The sequence below is a fragment of the Haemaphysalis longicornis genome, unplaced genomic scaffold, assembly GCF_048455015.1.
Source record: "Haemaphysalis longicornis isolate Haplotype H1 unplaced genomic scaffold, Haemaphysalis longicornis Haplotype H1 scaffold_12, whole genome shotgun sequence".
Classification (NCBI taxonomy): Eukaryota; Metazoa; Arthropoda; class Arachnida; order Ixodida; family Ixodidae; genus Haemaphysalis; species Haemaphysalis longicornis.
In genome coordinates, this window is record NW_027526225.1 from 30,770,295 (window position 1) to 30,793,812 (window position 23,518).

Here is a 23,518-nt window from a genome sequence, read left to right on the forward strand (position 1 = left end):
TATCATTCGCTCTAACTCATCGATCGTTAGTTTCAAGTGCGTAAACAATTATTCCGCTAAAGATATATCTAACATGGGCATTCACAGGAATTTTCCCACAGGGCGACAAAGTGTGGGTATTGCAAAAGGAGGTCAGGTCATTCAATGTGTAGAATTTTAACCAACTTCTAAAAAAAACTGCTCATTCCATTTTCCTTCAACAATAGACGAACGCCATTTCCCTTTGCGTAAAACATACACGATGCGCAATTATCGTAATGACTAAATAAATGACGGTTTGGTCAGCCTTTTTAGAGTCAATATAGGGTTGTAGCATGGCGGCTAGCATACGCTAACGTTACGGCGGCGGGTTACCAGCACCCGACTGCGCATGCGCGCGCGAGGAGGGCGAGGAGGTTGCCCCATCAGCGGAACGAACGCGCGTGCTCGGCGAGGCGTAGTTTCTCCTGGCGCGAGCAAGGTTCCGCAGATATCAACGGCTAGGGATGACACAGGAAGGTACTATCACTGGCTTGGACGACTATGCCCATCTTGCTCACACTTTGAATGCGAGATTTTGCGAGTCCCGCCAGTGTCAGGTAACTTTAACCAGCATCAGATGCAGAATACCGCAGCTTAATTTTTATTTGCATCGCGCTGGTCTCACCTCCTCCGGTCTTTGTACTGCTTGCGGTGAAATTGAAACAATTGAACACTTTTTCCTATACTGCCGCGGTTTTTCTTTTATTCGGAAACGGTATCTAGCCGCACCAATTCAACGCATTGGCCTTCCTCTGTCGATGCCTGTGCTCCTTTCATTCGATGCCACATCTCTGGGGTTTTGTCATAGAGGGATTACTGCGGCCATTCACGCGTGCATATATATTAGAGACCAAACGCATGTCCTGCTAACCCGGTCAAAATTTTTTAGCTTTTTCTCCCAAAAATGGCAACAGTCACTGATTCTTCTCCAGATCTATTATATAATTCGGTAACCGTTTCCCCAATTCCTACAGGCTGATTGTATAGGGCTATGAGGTGGGCGTTTTAGCCCCAAAAAGCCACCCCGTTTCTTGGCCAATCCCCCACGTGGGTATGTGCCACTAGAAGAGGAACAACAAAAGCATAGGCGATCGTCCCCGCAGAACGAGTGCGCACCTGCCCAGCCGAGTCCCGCACCCGCCGCCGTAGCGTTAGCGTACGCTAGCTCCTATGCAGAAACTCTGTAACAACGTCAACATAACATTGGGGCCCGTCAACATCCGAAGATCCGCGTCTGGTGCCGCTGATTTTATCGTGATTGACGGCTGACCTTTAAAGAGCGTTTTCTTGACGCTACCTTGAGTAATTTTTATAATGTTTGCCAAAATTATAATGTGCACATTACAGCACTAACGCAACAGAAGAAAACAAGCCTCTGCGATGTATGGTTAGGCAGGGCCCATCGATCAAGAGCACCTTGCGTGCGCTTGATCGAAGGGCTGTGGATTAGGGTAACTTCTAATGAGGAGTAGCATTGACTCGGAAGTATCTTCACACAATCGGGCGAGAGGACAGCCCAGACTGCCTTCTGTGCGGTTGTCCTGAGACTTTTGAACATTTTCTTAGCGCTTGTCCAAAGCCCTCTAGTGAGCGAATGAACCTTGAGACAGCTTTACTACGCTTGGACACTCGCCCTCTGTCTGAAAAAAAGATTTTGGGCCCGTGGGCTGATAACAGGAAGCAAAGCCTAGCCGTTAAACCATGCTTACATTTCGTGGTGACTCCTCTTTTGATTCTCGCCTCTAGGTTGCGGCAAAATTGAACGGACTGCGAAATAATGTCTGAGCAGTTTCTTTTTTTTTTAATGGATGATAGTCATCTGCTGAAAAGTGAACTGTAGTCATCTGATTCAGCGCCCCGTTGTACGTGAGACGTTTATTGGTTTTACTGCTTGTACATAGTTCATTTCGGAAACGGAAAAAATGGTCCCGGAAAAAATGGTCCCGGAAAAAATGGTCCCGGAGAAAATGGTCCCGGAAAAAATGGTCCCAGTGACCATCTAGGAAAAAATGGTCCCATGGTCCAGCCAACGTGTGTGCCTTCAAGTTAGTCCGATCTGAACTGTGTTGCAGTTTAATTTTGTCCCTTTGCGTTTGAGCTAAATGTTTTACAAAGAGATGGAATGCTTTAATATTCCTATAAGGGGCCGAAATTAACGCCTTTGGAGGCTAAAATCTAACAAAGGAAATTGGGTATACAGACAGACCGACGGACGGACGCTTTGATGGATGGATGGATGGATGGATGGATGGATGGATGGATGGATGGATGGATGGATGGATGGATGGATGGCAGGGATGGCAGGGATGAGCATGGATTAAACATTTTAATGCAAGTAATTGGATTAAAACCGCACAAGCAACTGCGAGGCCTGGAACCGTCGGTTTAGTAGCTTAGTCGAACACAGCCATCTCAATGTCCGGAAGGTCATAGAAGCTCTACGCTGCGAGGTTTCGTCAGTATCGCTGAAAATTGCACAAGAAGCCGTGGGAGCTTCATCAAAGAAGCTCACAGCGTCGTCCCGGGTCTAGGACATTTCGGTGCAAGGCATATCGGTGCGGGACGTTTCTGTGCAGACATTTTGGTGTACGGATATTTCGGTGTACGTACATATCGGTGTATGAATACCGTTTCGCTGCAGGGACACCTCCGTGCGCAAACATTTCGGCGACCGAATTATCGTGTGCTTGCTTGTTTAAAACAGCCGTTATATTTTTATTTTCGCTTAACATGGGTTGTAGACAACAATCTAGCGCAGCTTGCGCTTGAATTTTTAGATTGGTGCCGTCTTCAATTTTTTCCAGGTTTTTTAGAAAGTGAACATTTGTATATATTTTTTTAATACCTCGTTCATTTTAGCAAGACAAACGTTCTTGGTTCGATTAACCGGCTTTACTCGAACAAGACTTTTTAGTACCTTGGCTTCGGGACCAATTTTTCCGGGACCATTTTTTCCTACCTTGGATTTGGGACCATTTTTTCCGGGACCATTTCTTCTGGGACCATTTTTTCCAGGACCATTTTTTCCGGGACCATTATTTCCGGGACCATTTTTTCCTACACCCGTTCATTTGTCGCTTTCATTGTCATTTCCCATACCTTCCATATTCATTCCTTTCTCTTTCTGTCCCCAGTACCCTCCCCCCAGAGGGAAGTAGCAGGCCCAAGATCAATTCCTCAGGCCGACCTCTTCTCCTTTTCAATAAACATTTACTTTCTATCTCTATGGAGGTAACCTACGCAAGTTTAAATTTGGCGCGACACCAACAAGCCAAGCGTTTGCTGCGAAGCTTACAAAAACATTAACGTAATAAACAATTGTATAAACTTAATTATCCTAATTTTTATTATAATAAAAACAACTAAAAATTACTGCTTATGTGATTTGACAAGTTATCTGCTGCCATATGATCTGCTGCGGGTCGCCTGTCTTGTCGTCGTCAATGGCAGCGTAGGCAGCGTCGTTCCCATGGAGGAAAGAAAAGCTTTTTTTCCTCCATGGTCGTTCCAAAGTTCCAAAGCCGGTCGTGGTCGTTCCTACCTGTTCTCCCTCCTCCCTGTTCTGTGGTCGTTGTCATGTTGAGGTTATGGAGCTGCCGTCTTCGTAATGTCCAAGAAAAGTGTGATGTACTTTTGGGACCCGGACTTAGGGAACTTTCACTACGGTAAGTGCACTGCCAGACCCGAAAGCCACGACAACAGCGCACCTCTCTTATTTGTTCCGAAACCGGGACGACCTCAAGCACCGCCGATGCCGAGAAAGATCGGTAGTGAATTGCCCAAACTGCTCAGAGCTTCTGGACGTGACATCACTTTCATTTACCGAGTCGCATGGAAGTTGGAACTGCCGGAAACAAAGATTTTGGAAAGGCTGTTCGGTCACCTACCGCGGCGCATATTTCGTAGTAGAACCGCTAAATAGTCTACTTTATAGTCTGTCTAGTTAGTTTCACAAAGTCCCAAGTCCTAAAAGTGTCCCCGCTTTATTGAGAAGTGCTTGATATGCTGCAGCTCAATCGTCTAGAGAAAGACGCGAGTTCCGGTGTCGAGAAAACAGACATTTTGTGGTAATGAGAAACTAGAATTACTTCGATCATGTTCTGCGTGCTTTCGCCGATTGAGTTTGACATGCGCTCCTTTTTTTCCACTCCCAGGTCCGGGCCGCAGCGACTGTCGGTGGCGCACAATTTGGTAATGCACTATGGCTTGTACAAGGAGATGCAGGTGAGCGGGCACTTGGTGAAGGCCGTCACCCTTGATTGATGATTGTAGGGTTTAACGCGCCGACGCAACGCTGGCGATGAGGCGCGCCGTAGTGGAGGGCTCCGGATTAATTTTGACCACCTGCAGGGGACCTTTAACGTGCGCCGAAATCCCGTACACACGGGCGTTTTTGCTTTTCGCCTCCATCAGAAAAGCGGCCGCCGCTGCCGGGAATCGCACCCGCGACCTCGTGCTGAGCAGCACAACGCCTTAGCCACTGAGCCACCGCGGCGGGTGACCGTCACACTTAAAGGGTCCGTGAAGACAAAATAGAACTTTGTTTAATTTGGAAGAACTTGGAATGTTTTCACGAGCCGAGACAAGTCCGCACGAAAACCGTATTGTGTTTTTTTAGGAGCAGTATTTTTTGGTTTGTTGCTGGACTGTCTAGCGACGAGCCACTGCTGTCGAGGCTACTCATTTGGAAGTGCGCAACCTCATATTCTCGTGTAGCGCGCAGCTATTGGCATTTTCTCTCAATGTCATCAGATCGGCCTTGCCAGAAAGTTATTCCACAGGCCTCTAATGCCTGATGTAAGGTGAGAAGGGGCCGTAGGCAGGTGCGCGAGGCCCAAAAACAAGGCTTGGGGTATCCTTCGTCAATGTCTCCCACGTCGGGCAATCGTATTATTCAAGAGGGCAAAATCTCCTTGGGAGCGTGTGGGCCATGAGGCAAAACGAGGGAGTCGGCGTCCTTCCTTAGCGTCGGTGAACTCGCATACAGACACGAGGCACAGGGTATGGGCACGAATGCAAAAACTCAAAGGACAGCAAACCCAGGGCCTGCCCCTGGTTAGCACAACAAGGGACACACTTGAGGACCAGGCTAATGCCAACGCTTCCAACATGTGTCCAATTCATGTCACTACACGAACGCCTTCCTTTGAAAGAACGTCTGTACGCTCTGATCGCGTGTACAGCTTGAGCCTGGGGGGCAGATACCATTGCTTGCACCGTGATACAACGCTTGCACGCCGACACCCCTGAGACGCCCCTGCACGCATTTGTACACACGTATCGTGTTTGGGGTGCCTTGCCAGGTCTTGGAGGGAGGATGTTGGGGGGGGGGGCCTGACAAGCTGTCTTGGCAAACTTCTTGAAACTTTGAGAGAGCTGCCAGGGAGGTTTTGCGGTCAGTGGTTGCCCTGCAGAGGGTTTTTTTTTCTTGTAACGAGTGTGCACTTGTGATTCATGCAGGGATGTGGCCTGCCTTGGGAGTGATGGCGGAAGCAAGGTGGCTTTTTGCCTGTACATTGCCCAAATGCTAAGCACGCTGTGTCTGGACGGACTGCGGGGAACAGTTTGTGTCCTTGTGTCGCCTACGAAGGAGCTGGCCATCAAGTCTTACGAGGTGATTAAGGATGTCGTGTTGAAGGGCACCGCGATCTCAGGCGCATACTTGGTGTGCGGAAGCCCAGCTAGAAAGGACGCCGACGTCGCCACTCGTGGCTACAACATCCTCGTTGCCACCCCAGCCAAGTTCCTGGTGGTGATGAAGGTATGTTAGTGGCTGTCTCAATCGTGGCGGAAAGGGGCGTCATGTACAGTGTAGATGCGCATGCATGTGAGCAGCATGTGCACGACCGGGATGTTTGGAGGCAGTTTTTCAGCTGTCGTTTTCTTGAGGGCAGGCACTCACGAGTGGCCGATTGAGCGCCCTCGTCTCGGTGTGTCCAATTGGGAATCCCGGGGCTTGCTTCTGCCGTTTACTGTGCTGGGACGGCACACTTGCCGCTAGGAGTGATGGTCTGGCACTTAGCCGCAGCACAGTCTGTCGCATTTCGAAATGCCACACATCACTGTCGTGTGCCTTGCACGCCGGCAGGAGTCTCCAGTCTAGTTTGGCCATAACCGCACGCTTGATGCATTCTCGCTCCCTGCAGCACTTTTGGTAGAAAAAAAGCCATCATGGGCCTTAATAGACCGAGTAAGTCGCATGTAGGGCCTCACCGTGCTTTAGTTTCAGGGAGCCACTCCCTGCGTCCTGTGCTGTGGAGTGGCGGGACTTGAAGGAAGAACTGGGGTGTGGCGAGCTGGAGCGCTGTGCCTGTAACGGCGTCTGTTAGACGAAGCGAAGATGCATGTGCCTGTCAGGGGCGATTCCGATGTGTTATGAACATGATTCCACGCAGAGCCACTGAATTTGGGGCAAAGTTCTTGCGTGTAGTACAGTGGATGGGGCTCAAGAAAACCTTGTTGCGTTCCAACCAATTTCGGCAAAACCTCAGGGACTTCTGCAGTTTCTTTAGCTGATTTCAAATAGTTTTCCTGCAGTTCAATTAGTTCTAGATTGTTTCCGAGAACAATAGGAAAAATATACTGCCCGAGAAAAAATTGCAAGCAAGGCGTGAATAGAATCGAAGTTGTGGGGAATGCAATGTTGGAAAAAGCTTGTTTTTTTTGTCCCGTGCAAGCTTACATCAGTCCGTGCTAAAAGTGCACCCTGCTAACCAAATATCTAACGCTGATTTAACAATTGTTTCCAACATTGCAAGCTTCAAATATTCGGCTTCACTCTGTAACACGAGTGATCTTCTTAGCTGCACTACATGCTGGGATGTACCTCTAGAATTTCCAATCGCTGCGATGGCGCTCGTGGTAGAGAAGGGGGGGATATATGAAGAAATAGTTACTTTATTTGCTGAAGTCGGGCCTGTGCAGCTTTTACAAGTACCTGGTACTGTTACAAGTGCGGAATTTTCAAAGGAGAAATTGCGCAAACCAAGAAAAAAAGGGATATCTAAAAAAATGATGCTTCTTCCGGAAATTATTCGTTCCCAAAGACCCCTATGCCCCTTTAAACGTATTTGGCACACCGACACCTTTTGTCGATATTTTCTGCCTATGCACCTTACGCCACTAGCCTGGATATAAATGGAAGATTAGAATTGCTCTGCTTCTTCGCTAGTCTGTAGAGCAGTTGTGGCGTGTTGAAAAAATAGTTGTACTGTGTCTGCTTTGGAAGCCTAAACGTTTAGAAATTAATGATTTAAATGCATTGACTTGAAGGAGCACTGACACGAAAATTTTATGATCCATTTTTATCGCTTTTATCGATGCTAAATGGTCTGGCGAACCTGACACAGCACTTAAAATACTTCAGCGCGCGATAATTAATTACGTTGAACGGCCTGAAAATCGTTTGTTTTCATTTTCCCGCGCTTTCAGCCCCCGAAAGGTGCATATGACAAAATCCCGGCATGACCTCACCGCTTTGTGCGGACGTCAAAACACTGCGGAGGCCGGTAGGGGCGTTGTTACGACCGCGCCACTGCCAGAGCGGAAGGGCTGAGCTGCCTGTAGGTGCTAGGCCTACCATTGTGGCGGAAATTCGGTGACTGCTTTCAATAAAAGCCCTGAGGGTAGCTTCTATTGCGATTCCGGGCTATATTATCGCATCCTTTCCTGTGTGTGGAACTTTATTTTTGCCAACAGTGCCTTCTTGGTTCTGGGCAGTGGTTATGCCTGTGGGTCGGGCTACGTGCACCCGTTTGTGAATGCGCCGGCGCCTAGTCGCCGCTCGCGGGGCTGTGCGCATGAAGTGATGACACGAGTTTTTGAACAGCGGTGTTCACGTCACTTCTTTTGGGTACCACGGGATGATGTCGCGCTGATGTCCATTTCCTGAGTGCCGCTCTGCGTGCTGTTCCGTCGGCACGATAAATGAGATCCAATTAAAGTGTGTGCTTTGCGGCGCAAGCCACTCATATTTCAGCCAGTGTATTCTGTTGAGCAAAGGAAGCAAAGTGTGCAATATTATTAAGGCCGAAAATTGGTGTTGGCACTCCTTCAAAAGCATTGCTGTGTTGCTGTTGGCTGACTTGCATTACAACGTTCGGAGCCTTTCCTGTTTTTTTTTTTTTTTTTTTTCATAATGTTTTCGTCTTTAATTCTACAGACAGTCACACTTTCAACAAGCGGCAGAAAGTAACTAAGCCGAGGAAATTGCAAAGCCGTTCTTTTACGGTTTATGAAGTCGATTGCGCAGATTTTAGGAAGAGATGCTGGAGGGAGGGATGAAAAAAATTGCTAGTCAAAAATACTTGTAACACATCAGCAGGGATCACAAAGGTGTGCTTTCCCTGAGAAACTGGAAAATTGTGTAAAACATGTCACCCGGGAATCTCGTGGCCTATGTGAGCGTGGTGTGTAGCACTGTAGGTAGTGTTAAGATATATATATATATATATATTTTTTCATTGCCGCCCCCCCCCTTCTTTTTTTTTTCTATTCCAGATGAGTTCTCGGAACTTATGGTACAAAAACCTCCGTGTTGTGGGTTTGAAGAGATTGGCCGACTTGGCGACGGCAGTTTTGCCAAGGACTTGAAGGAGATCCTGAGCCTCCTCCCAAGTAATCATTCGCCTGTTGACTGAGTTTCCCCATGTCTCTGCAGAGTCGCGTAACGTGCTGCAGTGAATGCAGCCATGTAGTGTACCTGTGCCTCTGTTTAAAAAACTGACGTGATGTTATTGGTGGAATTTGTACACCTGTTACGTAATTGGTAGAAACGAGAAATATTGAATTTTCCGCCAGCAGAGTAAGGAACATTCATTGGGTCTGAAAAATCTCTGCCAATTGCACACTTTGTTTAATTAAGGGGGGGAGGCTGGTCTTAGACAAAACTTTTTTATTTTTCAAGCTATTGAGATGAAAACTTTGAAACAGATGTATTTCAGCATTCTGATTTCAAATATCAATTTAGATTTTGGATATCGCAAGTAGTTCTAATTTCATACAGATTTCATTGTCAAAGGCCTATCCCCAATAAAAAAAAAATCTGCTTTAATGATGCTTCTAAACTGCACTTCATTGCATTGCATAGCAACCAGGGAGTGCAATAAAAGTATTCCCATGCTTCTAGCCTTCCTACAACCAATTGTATGAGGGTTCAAACTTCGTTGTTTGAACAAACTTCGTTGTATGAGGACGAAGTTAGTTCAAACTTTGTTGTTCAGGGTGTTGCGATTACAAATCCACCGTTTGCAAACGCCGAAAATTCCAGGCATGTGAAAACCAGTGTCGACAGCACAAACTGCGAGTGTGTGGTGGAGCGGGGTTTGTGGAGCTTGCCTAGCGTTTTCTGGAACCGACGCAGCGGCAGCAGGGACACGCAGTGGTAAAGCAAATGTATGTGGGAACTTCGGTGGTTGTTCGCTTTTCAGAAGACGCAAAAGCACACCGAGAACGCAGCGTAGCATTTGACGCCACATGCCAGGCTGTAGGCCGGGCTTCAGTTTTGACTTCACGGAAATGTTTCGCTTTGCGTGCAAGCGCTGCCAAAAGACGCACGGTGCAGTCGGCGTGATCGACCCGAAACGGGGAGGGCGAGAATTTATTTTCCAACACCTGCTACCAGGTGGAGGCGCGTCCCAAACCGTGACTGGAAAGCCTCGCCGATGTTATTCTTTTCCGTCAATGACGAGTAGGCGCTTGGGCACGCCGCCGCACCGAGCTGGTGTCAAACGAGCCCTTCCTGATTGGCTGCGGCGGCATTGGAAGCCGATGAAGACAGGCTTTCAGGGAGCTGGCGACGACCTTCCAGGGACGTGGAAAAGTGGAAGGGAAAGGAGCGGGAGAAATGCCAGCCCTAATTGCATTTTTCTCTCAGCTGACAACGCATCGTTGGCTGTCAAGCCAGGGTGGACGGGCGGGCTGCGGAACGTGCGGTCTCCGAAGCGGAATTCCACCCGGCCTTTGGTGTCTGGTGTCTGGGCCTGTGGGTCCATGTTGTTCAGGAAAGAACCAGTGATAACACGCTACACAAGAGCAGAGACGAGGTCCAAGGGCAGTCGCAGAGGCTTTGCTTTTTTTCCCATTCTGCTTCGAGAGAGGAAGCAAATGTTTGTGATGTCCAGTGGAGGATTCAAAGACAGTGAGGCAGGCTTCAGAGTGATACTGCGGGGCGAGCCATATCTCTTCATGAACACGGTGGAGCAGGGCGAGCCGGACTTGGCCAGGTGAGCGTGGGCTCTTGTCTGCATTCACTAGGACTGTTTGCAGGCGCCTCCTCTTTGGCACTGGGCCCGAGGACTGGAGCACTATTTCTGAGCACTGGGTGCGGAAGCGAGCTGTGCAAAGCGTCCGCCCAGTGCTCGACTTCGGCACCTGGTTTTTAGAGCGCTTTCCTCAGGGGAGAGAAGTGGCAGATGCTTCTCTTGGAATGGAATAGCCGGAGCCCTTTCGTTGGTGGCACTGTTAAAGGGTGTTGGCTGTTTTCGGAGGCTACAGCCACATCACATGACACTTGTGCATTGGCTGCTAAGGGCTTCATATGTGGGCTCCAGCAGTGCACGGGGCATTCTTGGCAGAATATTTTGGCACCAGTTTACAGGAGAGGGCTTCCTACTCTCTTTAGAGAGAGAGAGAGAGAGAGGAGATGCACGTCTGGGTCCGGGCTACGCAGTGCCTCCTTCCACTGCTCCTCGGATGTGATTAAGGGAAAGCTATTTTGAGGGCAGGCCCACATTATGTGAGGTAGATTGGCTGGGACGCCGCATAGGGGGCAATCAGGTGTGGGGTATATTGTTGGGTGAATGTGCGTTAGCCTTGCGGGGTTTGGAAAGGCGTTTGTTTGTAGGAGGCACCAGATGTGTGCTTGCTCGTTAGTTAGGTTTTTCTCGGCTGGAGGGTAGACCCGGCGGCAGAGGCGGTAATATTGCATGATGTCATTGTAAGACACGGGTCTGTCTCTTGCAGATCTGGTTTCGTGGTTTGGATACAGGCTAGCTCCCGCCTGGATGGTGAGGCCTCAGGCCATTTCGTGAGCTGCCTCGTTTCTGTCGAAGCCAGAGTGTGCCGGTGTCCACACCAGTTCTAGGCGTCGTGGTAGCGGCGCTGTCTGTATCGTGCAGCTTCGTACCAATGTATTACACTAGCCACTGTGAAGAGGAGGCGCGCTTCAGCGAGCGGAATTATCAAATTTTTGTAAAATGGAAAGTCCAGAAAGATTTGGTTCTCGCGGATTGTTTAGAAGCGGCACGCCAGGTGAACCAGAAAGCAATGTGACCCTTCTTTGCTGATTTTGGCTTCGAGACAGACAAAAGAAATGTGCGCCAGTCCACCCTGTGCAGGTGGTTGGAAAGCTGTCACCCGTTTCCTTAAATTAGGGTGCACTGTCAGAAGATATGGGGAGTCGACTCATGAGAGCCAACAAAACCCCACCGAATCTACAGGGCACAGGTGACAAAGGGGGTGGCCGTCTGATGTGCGGCTTTCGCCGAACAGAGCGGCAAGAATGAGCAAGAGCCTTGATCGGAAAACAGCACCAAGACTTATATTTAAACAGGCAAGTTACAAACACAAGCACGAGATAGCGGATCGATAATGACAGACAACTTAGATGGAATTCAAATACAAGAAACAGTCCAATTAGACCAAATGATACAAACAGGAGCGTTAACAAATGAATATTACGAATCGGAGCAGTTAACTAAAAGAAAATGAACAGTTCGATGCTTATGAGAGACAGAGTCCCAGCATATTCACCGACCGGGCCGGACGATGCACCGCTGTCGGAGGCGAGTCGGCTACCTGGGAAGCGTGGCTTCGCTGTAGGCCAGGCCGTCCGAGACGATCACGGTCATTCGAGGCCCGGGAGCACGTTGGAGTCCTCCAGGGCGCGGGTCGCCGATGGTGTGATGAACGAACTGGCAGGGGCCGTTGTCAATCACGACGTCCAAACATAGCTGGTTTGCTTAGGCGCGGCTTCTCTTTTTATAGGTGCGCCGGTGCGGAGAGGGAGAGCACAACACACAACGCGCCCGCCGCCGTCAGCGAATAACTTCACTCTTCCCCCTTCTAGAATCATCGACGCTCTTTAGAACTGGCAAGGCCACGCGCACCTCCTCGAAAGTACTGGAAGCTTCGACGAAACCGGAGCGGCGGGGGTTTTATTTTTGTTGTTTTCTTGCCGGCGAGCCGGCGGGTGATCGTATTACCGCCTATTCGTTCGCGAAAGTTCCAGCCTTGTCTCGGGGCGAATAGAACCGGACTGAATGAATCGGACGAGTGTAAGAAGAATTAGGCGCTGTACAATAAATGAAAAATTTATACGGTACGTTTAGATGTCGTACGCTCGAGTTTGTGACAAAAGCCCACCGGGTGCTTCACGGTCGACATCTTTAATTTTGATGAAAATTTTGCTCATAGCTCCTGGTGCACAGGGGAAAGCAAATCGGAAGTTTTCTTGGGCAAAAAAAAAGAAAAGAAAGAAAATTTCCCTTTGACTAAAAAATCCCCAAAGCCGGCTCGGGTCACGGCGCATTGAGCGGCTCACGGAAAATTGGAAACTTTTACAGCTGTAAAACAACTGCTGCAGCTATCGCCCTAGTTCTTTCCATGTCAAGACTTTGCATACTCTCAAATGATTTGGCGTATTCGTCTTTAGCTTGCAGAGCGAATTCCTTTTAATAGAAATTCCCAAATTGGGAGAAATTTTCAAAGCTGCCCAATTGTGGGGCTCTTTTTTTTTTGTCCGAATCTAAACTAGCTAGGTAGTTGCAATTTTTTAGTGCTATTCTCCTATCCTTGTTCAATCTTTCTACCAGTTTTAGTTTATGCGGCCAAGGCGCTTCACTATGAAGGAAGCCCTGTGCTGCAGGAAAGTAACGGATATGGGTATAGTTTGAAAGCCAATTAAAGGGGAACTCGCGTCTTTGGGACCGAAAAGGTGCCTCAAAATGCACACTTTTCATAACCATCATTTTTGAAATGTACAGGTCTTTTTCTCTCGGTTTGCAGAGTTTTTCCCTCCGAAAAGTCGGTACTTCAGCAGTAACGGCTACTTATAAAAGCCACGCAGGTCCGATTCTTCGAGGTTCTGACGCCAAAATAAGAATTTTTCTGTAATCCCTCACTGCTGCAGAACGGGCGGTATCGCAGCGGTCTCGGTCTCATTTGAAATAGGGGACTTCGGTCTTCAATTTCCCGCAACTGCGATTCCTGCCCGCTCAGTGGTAGAGTTAGTGAACACGCCAAAGAAAGCAAGAATGCGTGTTCCTATTCGCCGGCGAGCGCACGTGACTAGCCAGCACGATGCGATTGGCCGAAAGCGGCGCCTCTCGTCTGCTCCACGCCATTGTCGGCGCAGTCAGGCGGCAACCCACGGCAACGACGTCCTTTTCTGTTTACATTTTCTTTCCCCCTGGTTTTCTCCTTTTTTCCCCCAATCAATTCTGTTGGAAAAGGGTACTCATCGTGCAGTTAGAAACGCCAGTCGTGGTCAGGCAGTGCTGGATCACTCGCTGTAGACTAGTTGCACGCTCCTGCCAGTTCATTATATCTGGAACAAGATGCCATTGCCTCAATGCATGCCGTGACGGTCTTGTCGCGTTTGTTCCTTGTAACCGAGCATTCGTTATAGCTGCGGCTGTTATAAATGGGCTCGTGGGTACTGCGAAGGCAAGTGTGGTGTACCCAAAGTGGTTTAATTTCGACCATCCAGTCCCGATGGGAGTATGCGCCACAGCGCCACATGGATCATCGCTTGAGCGAGACTGCAACACCAATGGAGCTCTCTTGCCGGTTCACCCTGCCCCGCTTTATTTGGCATCCTTGTCTCACATGCTCAGTTACTGTGTAACTGGATAACCTTGCAGTTCTCCGATCACACGGGTACTTGCACTGCCTTTGCAGGGCTACGTCGTCTGCAGACGCCAGCTGAAAATGGCAGCACTCACGAAGATTCTCATGGAGCAGGAAAAGAAAAAAGTGGTTGTCCTGTTCAGGACATGTGCAGACCTGCGGCTTGTGGAGCGCCTCTGCCAGGCCATGAACATCTACACCTTTGCCGTCCACGTGAGTGCCACTGCTCTCACCTTTTAGGAAACAAAGTAACGGACTGAGCACTACTCAACCTGTTGTGTTTGCATCCATCTGTGTCAGGGGTCGCAAGAGACTGCCGAGCGAGTCTCCACCTACCATATTTTCCGGTGTATAGGTCGCGTTTTTTTTCTGAAATTTTCGTTGGTGCGTCTTATCCACCGGTGCGACTTATGTATGGAAGAATTCCGGTTCGCGGCGGCCGCGCGTGGGCAGCGCACGTTAGGAGACACAGCTCTATGGTCAAAATGAATCCGAAGCCCACCGTTACTGTGTTTCTCATAGCCCATATGTCGCTTCAGGACATTAAATAAAAAAATTAGCAGTTTATTCCAGTCGGAAACAATGATAATGGCCTGCGACAAGTCAACCGCGCGCCACTTTCTGCTATGCGCAGTAACAACAGTTCAGAATAAATTCAAAGTAATATCAAACTGGGTAGCAAAAATAAAATGCAGCTTATAAATTATCACAGAGAGTTACTCTGAAGGAGGTAAACATGCTGCTAATTTTTAAAATGACAGCTTGCTGATAAGTTTCGATTTTCAGGCCGCTTCCGGTCGCATCACTTCCGTCTGCCATGACACCTTTATGCGCTGATTTACGACAGCACGCAAGAGACGCGCGACATTTGGAGAGGTGGCCAAATGGGTCTCCGACTTATGGGACTCCATTTCTACAAAAGCAGTTGTAGCCGGGTTCATAAAGGCCGGAATGATCCGTTCCGCGAGGGGTGACGATGTCGGCGAAGAAGATATCAGTGAGTCGGAGGGTGATAGCGATGTGCCGGCGGAACTCCCACTTGAAGTTGCTGAATTGTTTGTTAGTGAGTCGGAGGAAGAAGACTTCGATGGTTTTGCCTAACGCCGTTTGTAAGTACATGCCATCTGTGTGTACCAATAAACCATTTTTGAGAACTTTGTTCTGTCAAGACTTTGGACGGGAGATCCACATGTCTAGCCCTCCTCACCGGGTGATGCGTTGATAAGCGGCGGCCGCCGCAACCATGTACTTTCGCCGCCCTTTCTAACGATCTGATTCACTGTGAGTTTACCTAATTAACAAGTGCATCTTGTACACCGGTGCGACTTATATGCATTTTTTTTTTTCGGAAAAATTGTCATTTTGAGGGGGGTGCGACTTATACAAAGGTGCGACTTATAGACCGGAAAATACGGTACTTTCAGTTCATGGAACCATCGGGGACACTGTTGGCTTCACACTCACTGTCCAAGCTCCTCTACCTGGATCCAGTGCACACCACCGTGTGGTTCACCCTGTCACATGGAGAGGTTTGCCCACAAGATGTTTTCTCTATTCTGTTTATCTCGCATCCTCGTCATTGTGCCAGCTACTTGAGGCACGTTAGAGCAGAGGCCAGGCCTTGAGGCCGAGTTCAGCATGTGCCCAAAGCAGGGACCACCGTCATTTTATCTACCATGTCCAGTTGCAAAGCAGCGATAGTGTAAGGCACTGCGACACTCCTTGCTTCCAGAGCACTTTCCGGCTGTTGTCGCGAAGGCTGTTTACAGCTCGTGTGGAAAGTCAAATGTTCCGTTATCTTATTTGGCACTTGTACTGGAGGGTCTACCAAAGCTGCCCGCCATTTGATTGTGAAATGGCAACAACTCTGTGGGCAAATTGCAAACGGCCATCGAGGTTGTCCTGAGCCACTCTGTCATTTCTCTTCCCACGAGGAGGAGTGACGAATTCTGGAGGAGTGCGCCCTAACTTTTCTCTGTTCACATTGACAGTGCACTCACAATCAAGTTTCCAGCCACATAGAAGCTTCGATGTGAAGCACACATTGGCTCTGACCAGTGAACTGCTGCACGATTACAAAGCCTCAAGGGGGATATGGCATGTAAGACTATTCTTGTTTACAGGATAAATTTCGTCAAATTAGGGGCATTTATGTAGTTTGTCTTCTGTGAGCTACACGAATAATGATCACAGTTGCTCCAAGATTCAAGGCACAGCGCGCAGAAATTTATGACCTCTTGAGACCCTTTTCAATGTAGTCGGTCTAAAGAAGACTGCAAGACGCAAGGTGTCACAGCAAAAATATGCGCATGCACAGTGCAAAATAGTGAGCGGAAATTGGCGATTTCGAGGCGGAAATTGACGGGTGTGGCCACCATGGCCAAGTTGACGCGACATGGCAGCGGGCTTGCGAATAGCTGGCCGCACGTGCTCGGAAGCCCCAAAAAAGAAAAGAAGCATGCCCAGCAGATCTGGACCGGTGCCCCTGGCTGGCTAGCGGACCAGGCATCCGGCTGGCCACTTTCACTTCGTGGCTGTTTGCGCGATCTGGCGGTGCTTGGGGCGTTCTCTGCTAGGGAGCTGCTTTAAATGCTTCTGGCCGACAGGGCATCTTATGGGGCCACCAGCCATGCCCTTGTTGGTTTGGGGGCGCGTAAATGAATTTGACCAGTGCAAAATTTCAGTGCAGTTGGCCTTACAATTTTTATTTCGTGTGGTAGGAAGGATCTTTTATTTTTTTTTTTAATGCAAGAGACGTCAGAAATAAATTTCACATCAAAAGCAGGGCAAACTCTGGGAGGAGCCAAAGTTTGCGGGCAGGAAGGGGCATGTTGGGCGGGTTTGGATACGCTCCGTAGGCGTTGGTGATTCGATAAAGCTGCCTTTCAGTCACTGTTAAGACTGTCGGGCTCCTTAAACCTCGTACCAATGCAGGAAAGATGCCTCGTTTTTCAGAACTTGCCCTGCAAACCTGAAATTCGAACTGATTCAGCTTGGCTGCAACTGAGGCTGTTGTGCGCGAGGCAACCTGAGCATTTGCGGTCACTTGCAGGAAGAGCAAGGCGGGGTGGGCTGCAACACGCTGGTGATGATTGATAAGGGAGACTGAGTCCCTGGCCCATGTGAAGACTGAGCTGAGGCTGGAGGAGTTCAGCATGGACGAAGAGGACCTAGAACGCATCGAGCAGATGGTGAGCGCAAGAGAACGGTGACGTGCGGCATCCTGGCACAAGTCCATTCACTCCTTGTGCTTGCCATAATTTGTGCGCAAGCTGTGGCATGTCTTGCAGGCAGTTGCTGGGAGGCTGACCGGCACTTGGTGTTCACTATTGCCACGTTGGTTCTCGGGCCCCTCGAACGGGTAATGGGACACCGGGGACTGCGAAGTCTTTACTTGCAAGTAGCACCACGGCCAGGCGCATTGCCAGGGACGACCTTTTTGCCTTGTAAAGAGCCACAGACACAATGTTCTTGTCATAGCTTATGCAAGGGTGGCTTGGTCGAAAGCAGTGTTGGGCCTGCGCGCATGAGGTGTGAAGCACGGTAGCTCGCAATGGAGCTTGCTGGTGCCGTTGGACAACAGACTTCGCATCACATGGTGAGAGAGAGAGAGAGTAAATGTTTATTGAAAAGGAGAATTGGTCGGCTGGAGAAATTGATCTTTGGCCTGCTGCTTCCCTCAAAGGAAGGGGGGGGGGGTGGTACTAGAGACAGAAAGAGAAAGGAATGAATATGGAAGGTATAGGAAATGACAATGAAAGCTACAAATGAACTACGTACAAGCAGTAAAACCAATGAACTTCTCACATACAACGGGTCGCTGAATCAGATGATTACAGGCCACTCTTCAGCGTATGACTATCGTCCATGAAAAAAAAAAAAGAAGCTGTTCAGACATTATTTCGCAGTCTGTTCAATTTTGTCGCAACCTAGAGCCGAGAATCCAGAGAGGAGTCACCAAGAAATGTAAGCAGGGCTTTAACGGCTACGCTTTGTTTCCTGTTGTCAGCCCACGTGCCCAAAATCTTTTGTTCGGACAGAGGGCGAGTGTCCAAGTGTAGTAAAGCTGTCTCAAGGTTCTTTCGTTCACTAGAGTACTTCGGACAAGCGCTAAGCAGATGTTTGATAGTCTCAGGACAACCGCACAGAAGGCAGTCTGGGCTGCCCTCTCGTCCAATTGTGTGAAGATACTTCCGAGTCAATGCTACTCCAAGACGCAGCCTGTGTAGCAATGCCTCTTGACTTCAGCAAAGACGAGGAGCATGAGTGACCCAAAACTTGCGCTCTGTATCGAGCTTGTGAAGGCGTTCATGTCGATTCTGCGGGTCCGACGAATGCAAGGGTGCAGCTTGTTAGAGTATCGCGTTAGCATCCTGCCTTGTGATCGGTATAGACAGGAGAGTTCCATTGTGGTGTGCCTGCTGTGCTTCTGCATCTGCCAACTCATTTCCAGCTATGCCACAGTGACTTGGTATTCACTGACGCGTCACCGTGTGGCCCTTTTCATTCAACTCTTTAAACAGGATAGCGACATCAGTGGTCAGCTGATCATATGCACCTCGCTTCATTGGGTACTTTAGTACCTGCAGTGCTGGTTTGCAGTCACAAAAGATAATCTGCTGCTGTGGCCTTTCACAAGCAATTGTGGGAGCGCTTCGTGTAAACTTGCGGTTGACGGCGTCCTGGGAGCAATCTTAAAACGTTGGGTCAGGCCCTTCCCAGGCACAACCACTGCCGCTGCCGACAAAGACGCCGTGACCGAGCCGTCAACAAAAAACATGCGACGCCTCCCCGTACACTTCACTGATGTAAAATAGGGAAAGTTGTGGAAAGCAAATCAGCCAAAGGGCTGGATTTCCGCACCTGGGGAACCAGCCCATGTCTCCATGACTGGCTGAGCTGAGGCTGCCGGTGCATATTGTCAAGAAAGCACACAGGGGCATGTAATTGAGGGGGGGAAAGAAAGCACAACGGGACGCTTGAGCCTTTGTGGTGGGGAGGCTGCATTGTGAGGGAATAATCGACCTGGTCGTGACGAATGAAGGGGCCCGTGCGAAGAAATATAGTTAAACATCTGTGGTGTGGCATTCATGGAAGAGAGGAGGTCAGCGCACATTGAAATGCATCTAACTTTGTTGACTCGTGGTTTCCTTTTTTTTGCCTGCTCCAAGCAGCTCCTCATTGCATTTGCCCACAGGACTTCTTTGGTGGGAGCAGTTTCGGGCTGCTTGGAGCTGCTCTGGGCAGGCAAAAAAAAAAAAGAAAAGAGAGAGGAGGAGGAGACCAAGCGTAAGCAAAGTTAGACGCAGTTACTGTTTTCTGTGTCATGTGTTTGGCATAAACAGAACATGCCATGCAAGAAATTTGCCAACGCTGGGCTGCTGCAGTAGCCGAGTGTGAAATGCTTGCCATGAAGTAGAGGGGGAGGGGGAAATCGAGACGCGTAAATGTAGCTTGTACCGGTCTTGGCTTGTCCACAGATCCAGGGCCACGTGGCGCGGAGCAAGACGTTGCGGGCCCTGGCTGCGTAGGCAAGCCTGGAGGAAGTGGAAGAGGCCGTTGCGGGAACAGACGGTATGTGTTTGTTGATCACAAAGCCGTGTATAGAGTTGCACCGAATGGCAAGCACGAGCTCCATTTTGGCATTGTTACGGGAAGTGGGGCTCTGTCTCGAGTGGAAACTAGTCCGGTCAATCAAACGCGAGAGAAAAAGAAAGTCATCGGCCCTCGCCGTATGCGTTTGTGGTTGAGCAGCCAAGCTGCATTCGTGGTCGGCTGAGCTCGGCAACCAGAGCCACAACAGCTCTGACGTGAGCAGCGATGTGTGTGTGTGTGTGTGTGTGTGTGTGCTGTGGTAATGTGTGTTCGCCCCGTCACACGTTTTGGGGAAGAGTGTTCCCCACGTCATGAGATCCTGGCATGGAGGCCAAAATTATTCGGTTAATGAATTGCATGGCTCAATACTTTTGTGGAAGATGCTCAGGGGGCAGTTAAAGGAGTACTGACATGAAATTTCTCCGCTTTCAGTTTTTATGCTGTAAAGAATACCTTTTGGCCCAGTAATTACGAAAATCGAACCGAAAGCCGTCAGCCGCCAACACAGAATTAATTATAGCACGTTTATTGCAACCAATTTCAAATTTGGTCGCCGCGCGGGAGAATGGCCGTTCGAAGGCCAGCCTGTAAGCGGGCCAGCCTTACGTCACGGTCTCACCCGTGACGTCAGGGACGTTTTTCTTTCCTCCATGCATTGGCCGCATCGTCTGCTACGATTGCACATGGTCCGCACTCGCCCGCGCAGTCGACATGTCTGAATCGTCAGACTCGGATGAGTCGCTGCCACCCGACAGACAGAACAACTTTATTAGGCCGGCGATGTCTTCGCCGTCGTCCGTTTTTTAATAACACTGTGGCTCGAACCGGCGCAGACCGTGATAGCAACAGCTTGTCGCCACTCTTCTAATCAATCTGATCGCGAAAAAGAAGTTCCACATGCGAGAAAGTAGATGTTAGTGTGTTGAAAAATTGTGCTAGGGGTTGTTATCAGCGCTGAATATAAAAGTGGCGTTCAGATATTTGCCGCGATAGTAAGCCTACGCTGACCGGCAGTGGATGTTTGGCGCTCCGACCCAGCCCTGCCGGCACCGCGGTGCGGCGAGCGGCCGAAAGATGGCGCCACCTGCGCGCTATAATCAAAACAGGCTGCGGCAGATGTCTTGGTCACTGATCGCTGAAACGGAAATTATTGCCAAAATAAAGCTCAATATGCGAAAAAGGGGATGATAGTGTGGTGAAAAGTTGTGTAAGGGATGGTCATTCGCAGTTGTACTGATACCAGCGATCAAATAGTCGCCACGATACTAAGCCTAAAGTTCCCAACACCCAAGGTGACCCGTGCAACCCCGAGCCCGCTGGCTTGGGCGACAGTTCTAGCGGCCGCCGCCGTGCACGAACTCAGTCCACGTTTAGCGCTGCATGTCGTCGCGAGGAAAATAATGCATGCATCTTGGTGTCGTCGTCGATTTGCTCATACAGGCTTCCACGAGCAGTACTTCGCATACCGCGAGCTTGCCATAGCACAACTTGGGTGAGCTCGGCGACGCGCACCGCCACGTCGCCGCAGTGCCCGTCGACATTGTGCACCGCGCAGTTTTCGGCACCAGTGCAAGGGAACACCATGCGCCGGCCACGAACTGAAGAGCAAAGACGTCGAACACGCAATGTTTACAAGCATTGCTCACACAGCTACGACCACGTCTCCTGTCCAAACGAATACCACCGACAACAGCAGCGCAGGATATCGTTTCCGGTTCCGAAAACGACTATATGATGTCACCCTGAACTGGCCATACACGCAGGCCGATGTTTCGTCACGCTGAAAGCCATTTCGCTAGTGCTGCCGATTTGTGGAAGCTCGCGGCCTGGACAATCAAAACCGATTTTAGATGTGATTCCGGCCTCGGATCGCTGCAAAAATTTCTGTGAGGCATCTGTACAAACTACTGAAGCCAATTATATCATTTTTTAGGCGTCAAAATTTGGTGTCAGTACTCCTTTAAGTTACGTGGCTGCGCATTTCAGTGTTTAGGACCTCTTCGTTACACCAAAGCAGCAAGGAACGTCCAGGTTGGCATTGGCTGGCTTCAAAGACAAAAGGTCCTTCCTTACCCATGTGGAAGGAGCACTCAACTGGCGGAGATGGAGGAGTAGCTGCGTTTCGCGTGGTACGGACCACTGCCAGCTGGGGGCTGCCGCTTGGCGACGGCAGGTCTGGTGCTGTCTTCGTTACCCCAGCGCTCGAGTTCCCTTCCCTTAGTCGCGCAGCAGGGAAAATGCTCATGTGCTTTTCAGGGCACAAATGCAAAGCTTGCTTCCCTGCCCCTTTACTTGTCCCTCTCCCCCGGGGTGGCTGGCTGGCGGGCGGTGTGCGTACTGCTTCGCACCTCTCAGCCAAGCCCAGGAAGGTACCCAGTGGGATCCCAATATTTTGATTGCGGCACTGTGCGAGTAGTTTCTTTTATTATCATCGCCACCGTTTGTTTGCCCAGGTTAAAAGAATGCGCGTTGTGGAGACAAATTAAGGTACGAAAGCCCCGTCAGCAACACAGCAAAAATCGGCACGGCCTGACAACCTCCAAGCGCTGCAAAAGGAATGGACCCAGTGGCACTCACAATACCAGCGTATTTCTCGGGCAAGGCATTACTAATGCGTTTTGCATTCACTACAGCAGCAGAAGTTATGAGGTGTCCTCAGAAAGGCCCCTCCGGCTTGCCTCCCTGCGTAAGGGATGCCCCACAGCTCTGCCCATGAAGCTGACAGTCTCCTGCCAGCAATTATCCGCTGCACCGCAGAAGGCCAAATGCTGGGGGTGTGTTGGCGAAGCAACGGGCTTCCAGCAGTCTTTCACTGGTGGTGCAGTTTCATAGTGGAAGGTGCCCTCTTGGCGGCCAGGTGCAGTTCCACATATGGAGCAGTGCAGGGATTCCTGCTGTGTCCTGTGTGCTCGGGGACAAGCGTCCGCCTGCAATGCCAGGGCACGACGCGGCCTCCCGCGCTGGAGTTGTGCAACACGCAGCGCCCTCTCCTGCCTATGGCAAAATGACCCGCGGATGTTCGCGTTGTTGACTTTTTAAGGGGCCCCGAATGGGCTTCCAAAGGTCGCAATGTCACATGCACAGTCGCTAGATCACATGTTGTGGGCACCTCCTGTCGGCACACTGCATTTAGCACTGTGGCCCAGCATTAGGAGTAGATTGCAGTCGAATCCCCCACATTAACAACACCGCCAGGGAAAGCCAGAAGATTCGCTTTTGCAGGAATGAAACGCAAACTGCAGGAGAATTGCCCAAAAACCGAAAATTTATTTCTGAAAGTCGGCCACAACACTCTGCGAGCCCCACCTGCAAGCAGCTTCAAGTGGGGACGTGGGGATCGGAGTGCGCTTTTTTCTTTTGTGGCATATTGTGGTGAAATTTGGCAGGCACATTGGAGAACACTCCAAATGGTGAAATTTATAATTTCATGATGATATCTTCAGTACGTCTTGTGTTACAGAAATTTTCATGTTTCCCCGCTCGTGGAAGGCCCAGCAAGGTGTTGACGCATGCTAGGAAGTTCTGGATACTTTTCAATTGTAGTCAAAAGAACACTACAGGGCAAGACAGTATCAGAAAAAAAAAGTTTTGCGCCCTTCGTTTTGTTTTCTTTGTGTGTGTGGGTTTTTTTTTGTACAGCAAACATTTTCACTTGTACCCTGAATACACAATTGACCTAGCGGTTAATTCCACATAAATAGTAACTGTGCCTTAAGAGGGATTCACACGACGGAGAAGCCCCGTCTTTCAGGCTCGCGGGACCCACTTACGTGACCGGTTTTAGACACCGACCCTCGGTGGGGATCGCCCGCGGATGCTCCGGGAAAGAAATTGCCTCTGCATGTTTCCGCTCGAAGGCGACAGCCCTCTGCAGCGAATGGAACCTGTTTTTGGCACATAGGGCGGCACGGAGTCTGGCAATGCGTGCTCATTGCGGTCACATGGTGTTATGTCGTAGCAGGTGGAAGCGGGTGGAAGGTCGGCTTTTTCAACGCGGTGTGGTTGACTCGTGGTGAAGTGACAGGTGCGGGCGCCGCTTGGGATATTGCTGTTA

General features: G+C 49.7%; 1 protein-coding gene across 8 annotated transcripts in view; it reads left to right on the plus strand.

Annotated features, from left to right (window-relative positions):
* The first annotated feature begins 3,457 nt into the window (after positions 1-3,457).
* LOC144162540 (uncharacterized) overlaps positions 3,458-23,518 on the plus strand; it is a 29,163-nt gene continuing 9,102 nt past the window's right edge. For 2 of the 8 annotated variants that reach the window (XM_077693119.1, XM_077693122.1), the window contains exons 1-9: positions 3,458-3,686; positions 4,176-4,245; positions 5,482-5,782; positions 8,521-8,637; positions 13,921-14,082; positions 15,294-15,398; positions 16,922-17,060; positions 17,160-17,230; positions 19,350-19,443. In XM_077693119.1, coding sequence (XP_077549245.1) covers positions 13,951-14,082; positions 15,294-15,398; positions 16,922-16,978 — 294 coding nt within the window. In that variant the 5' untranslated portion in view covers positions 3,458-3,686; positions 4,176-4,245; positions 5,482-5,782; positions 8,521-8,637; positions 13,921-13,950 and the 3' untranslated portion in view covers positions 16,979-17,060; positions 17,160-17,230; positions 19,350-19,443. The other 6 variants (XM_077693118.1, XM_077693121.1, XM_077693120.1 and 3 more) reach the window with 6 other exon arrangements.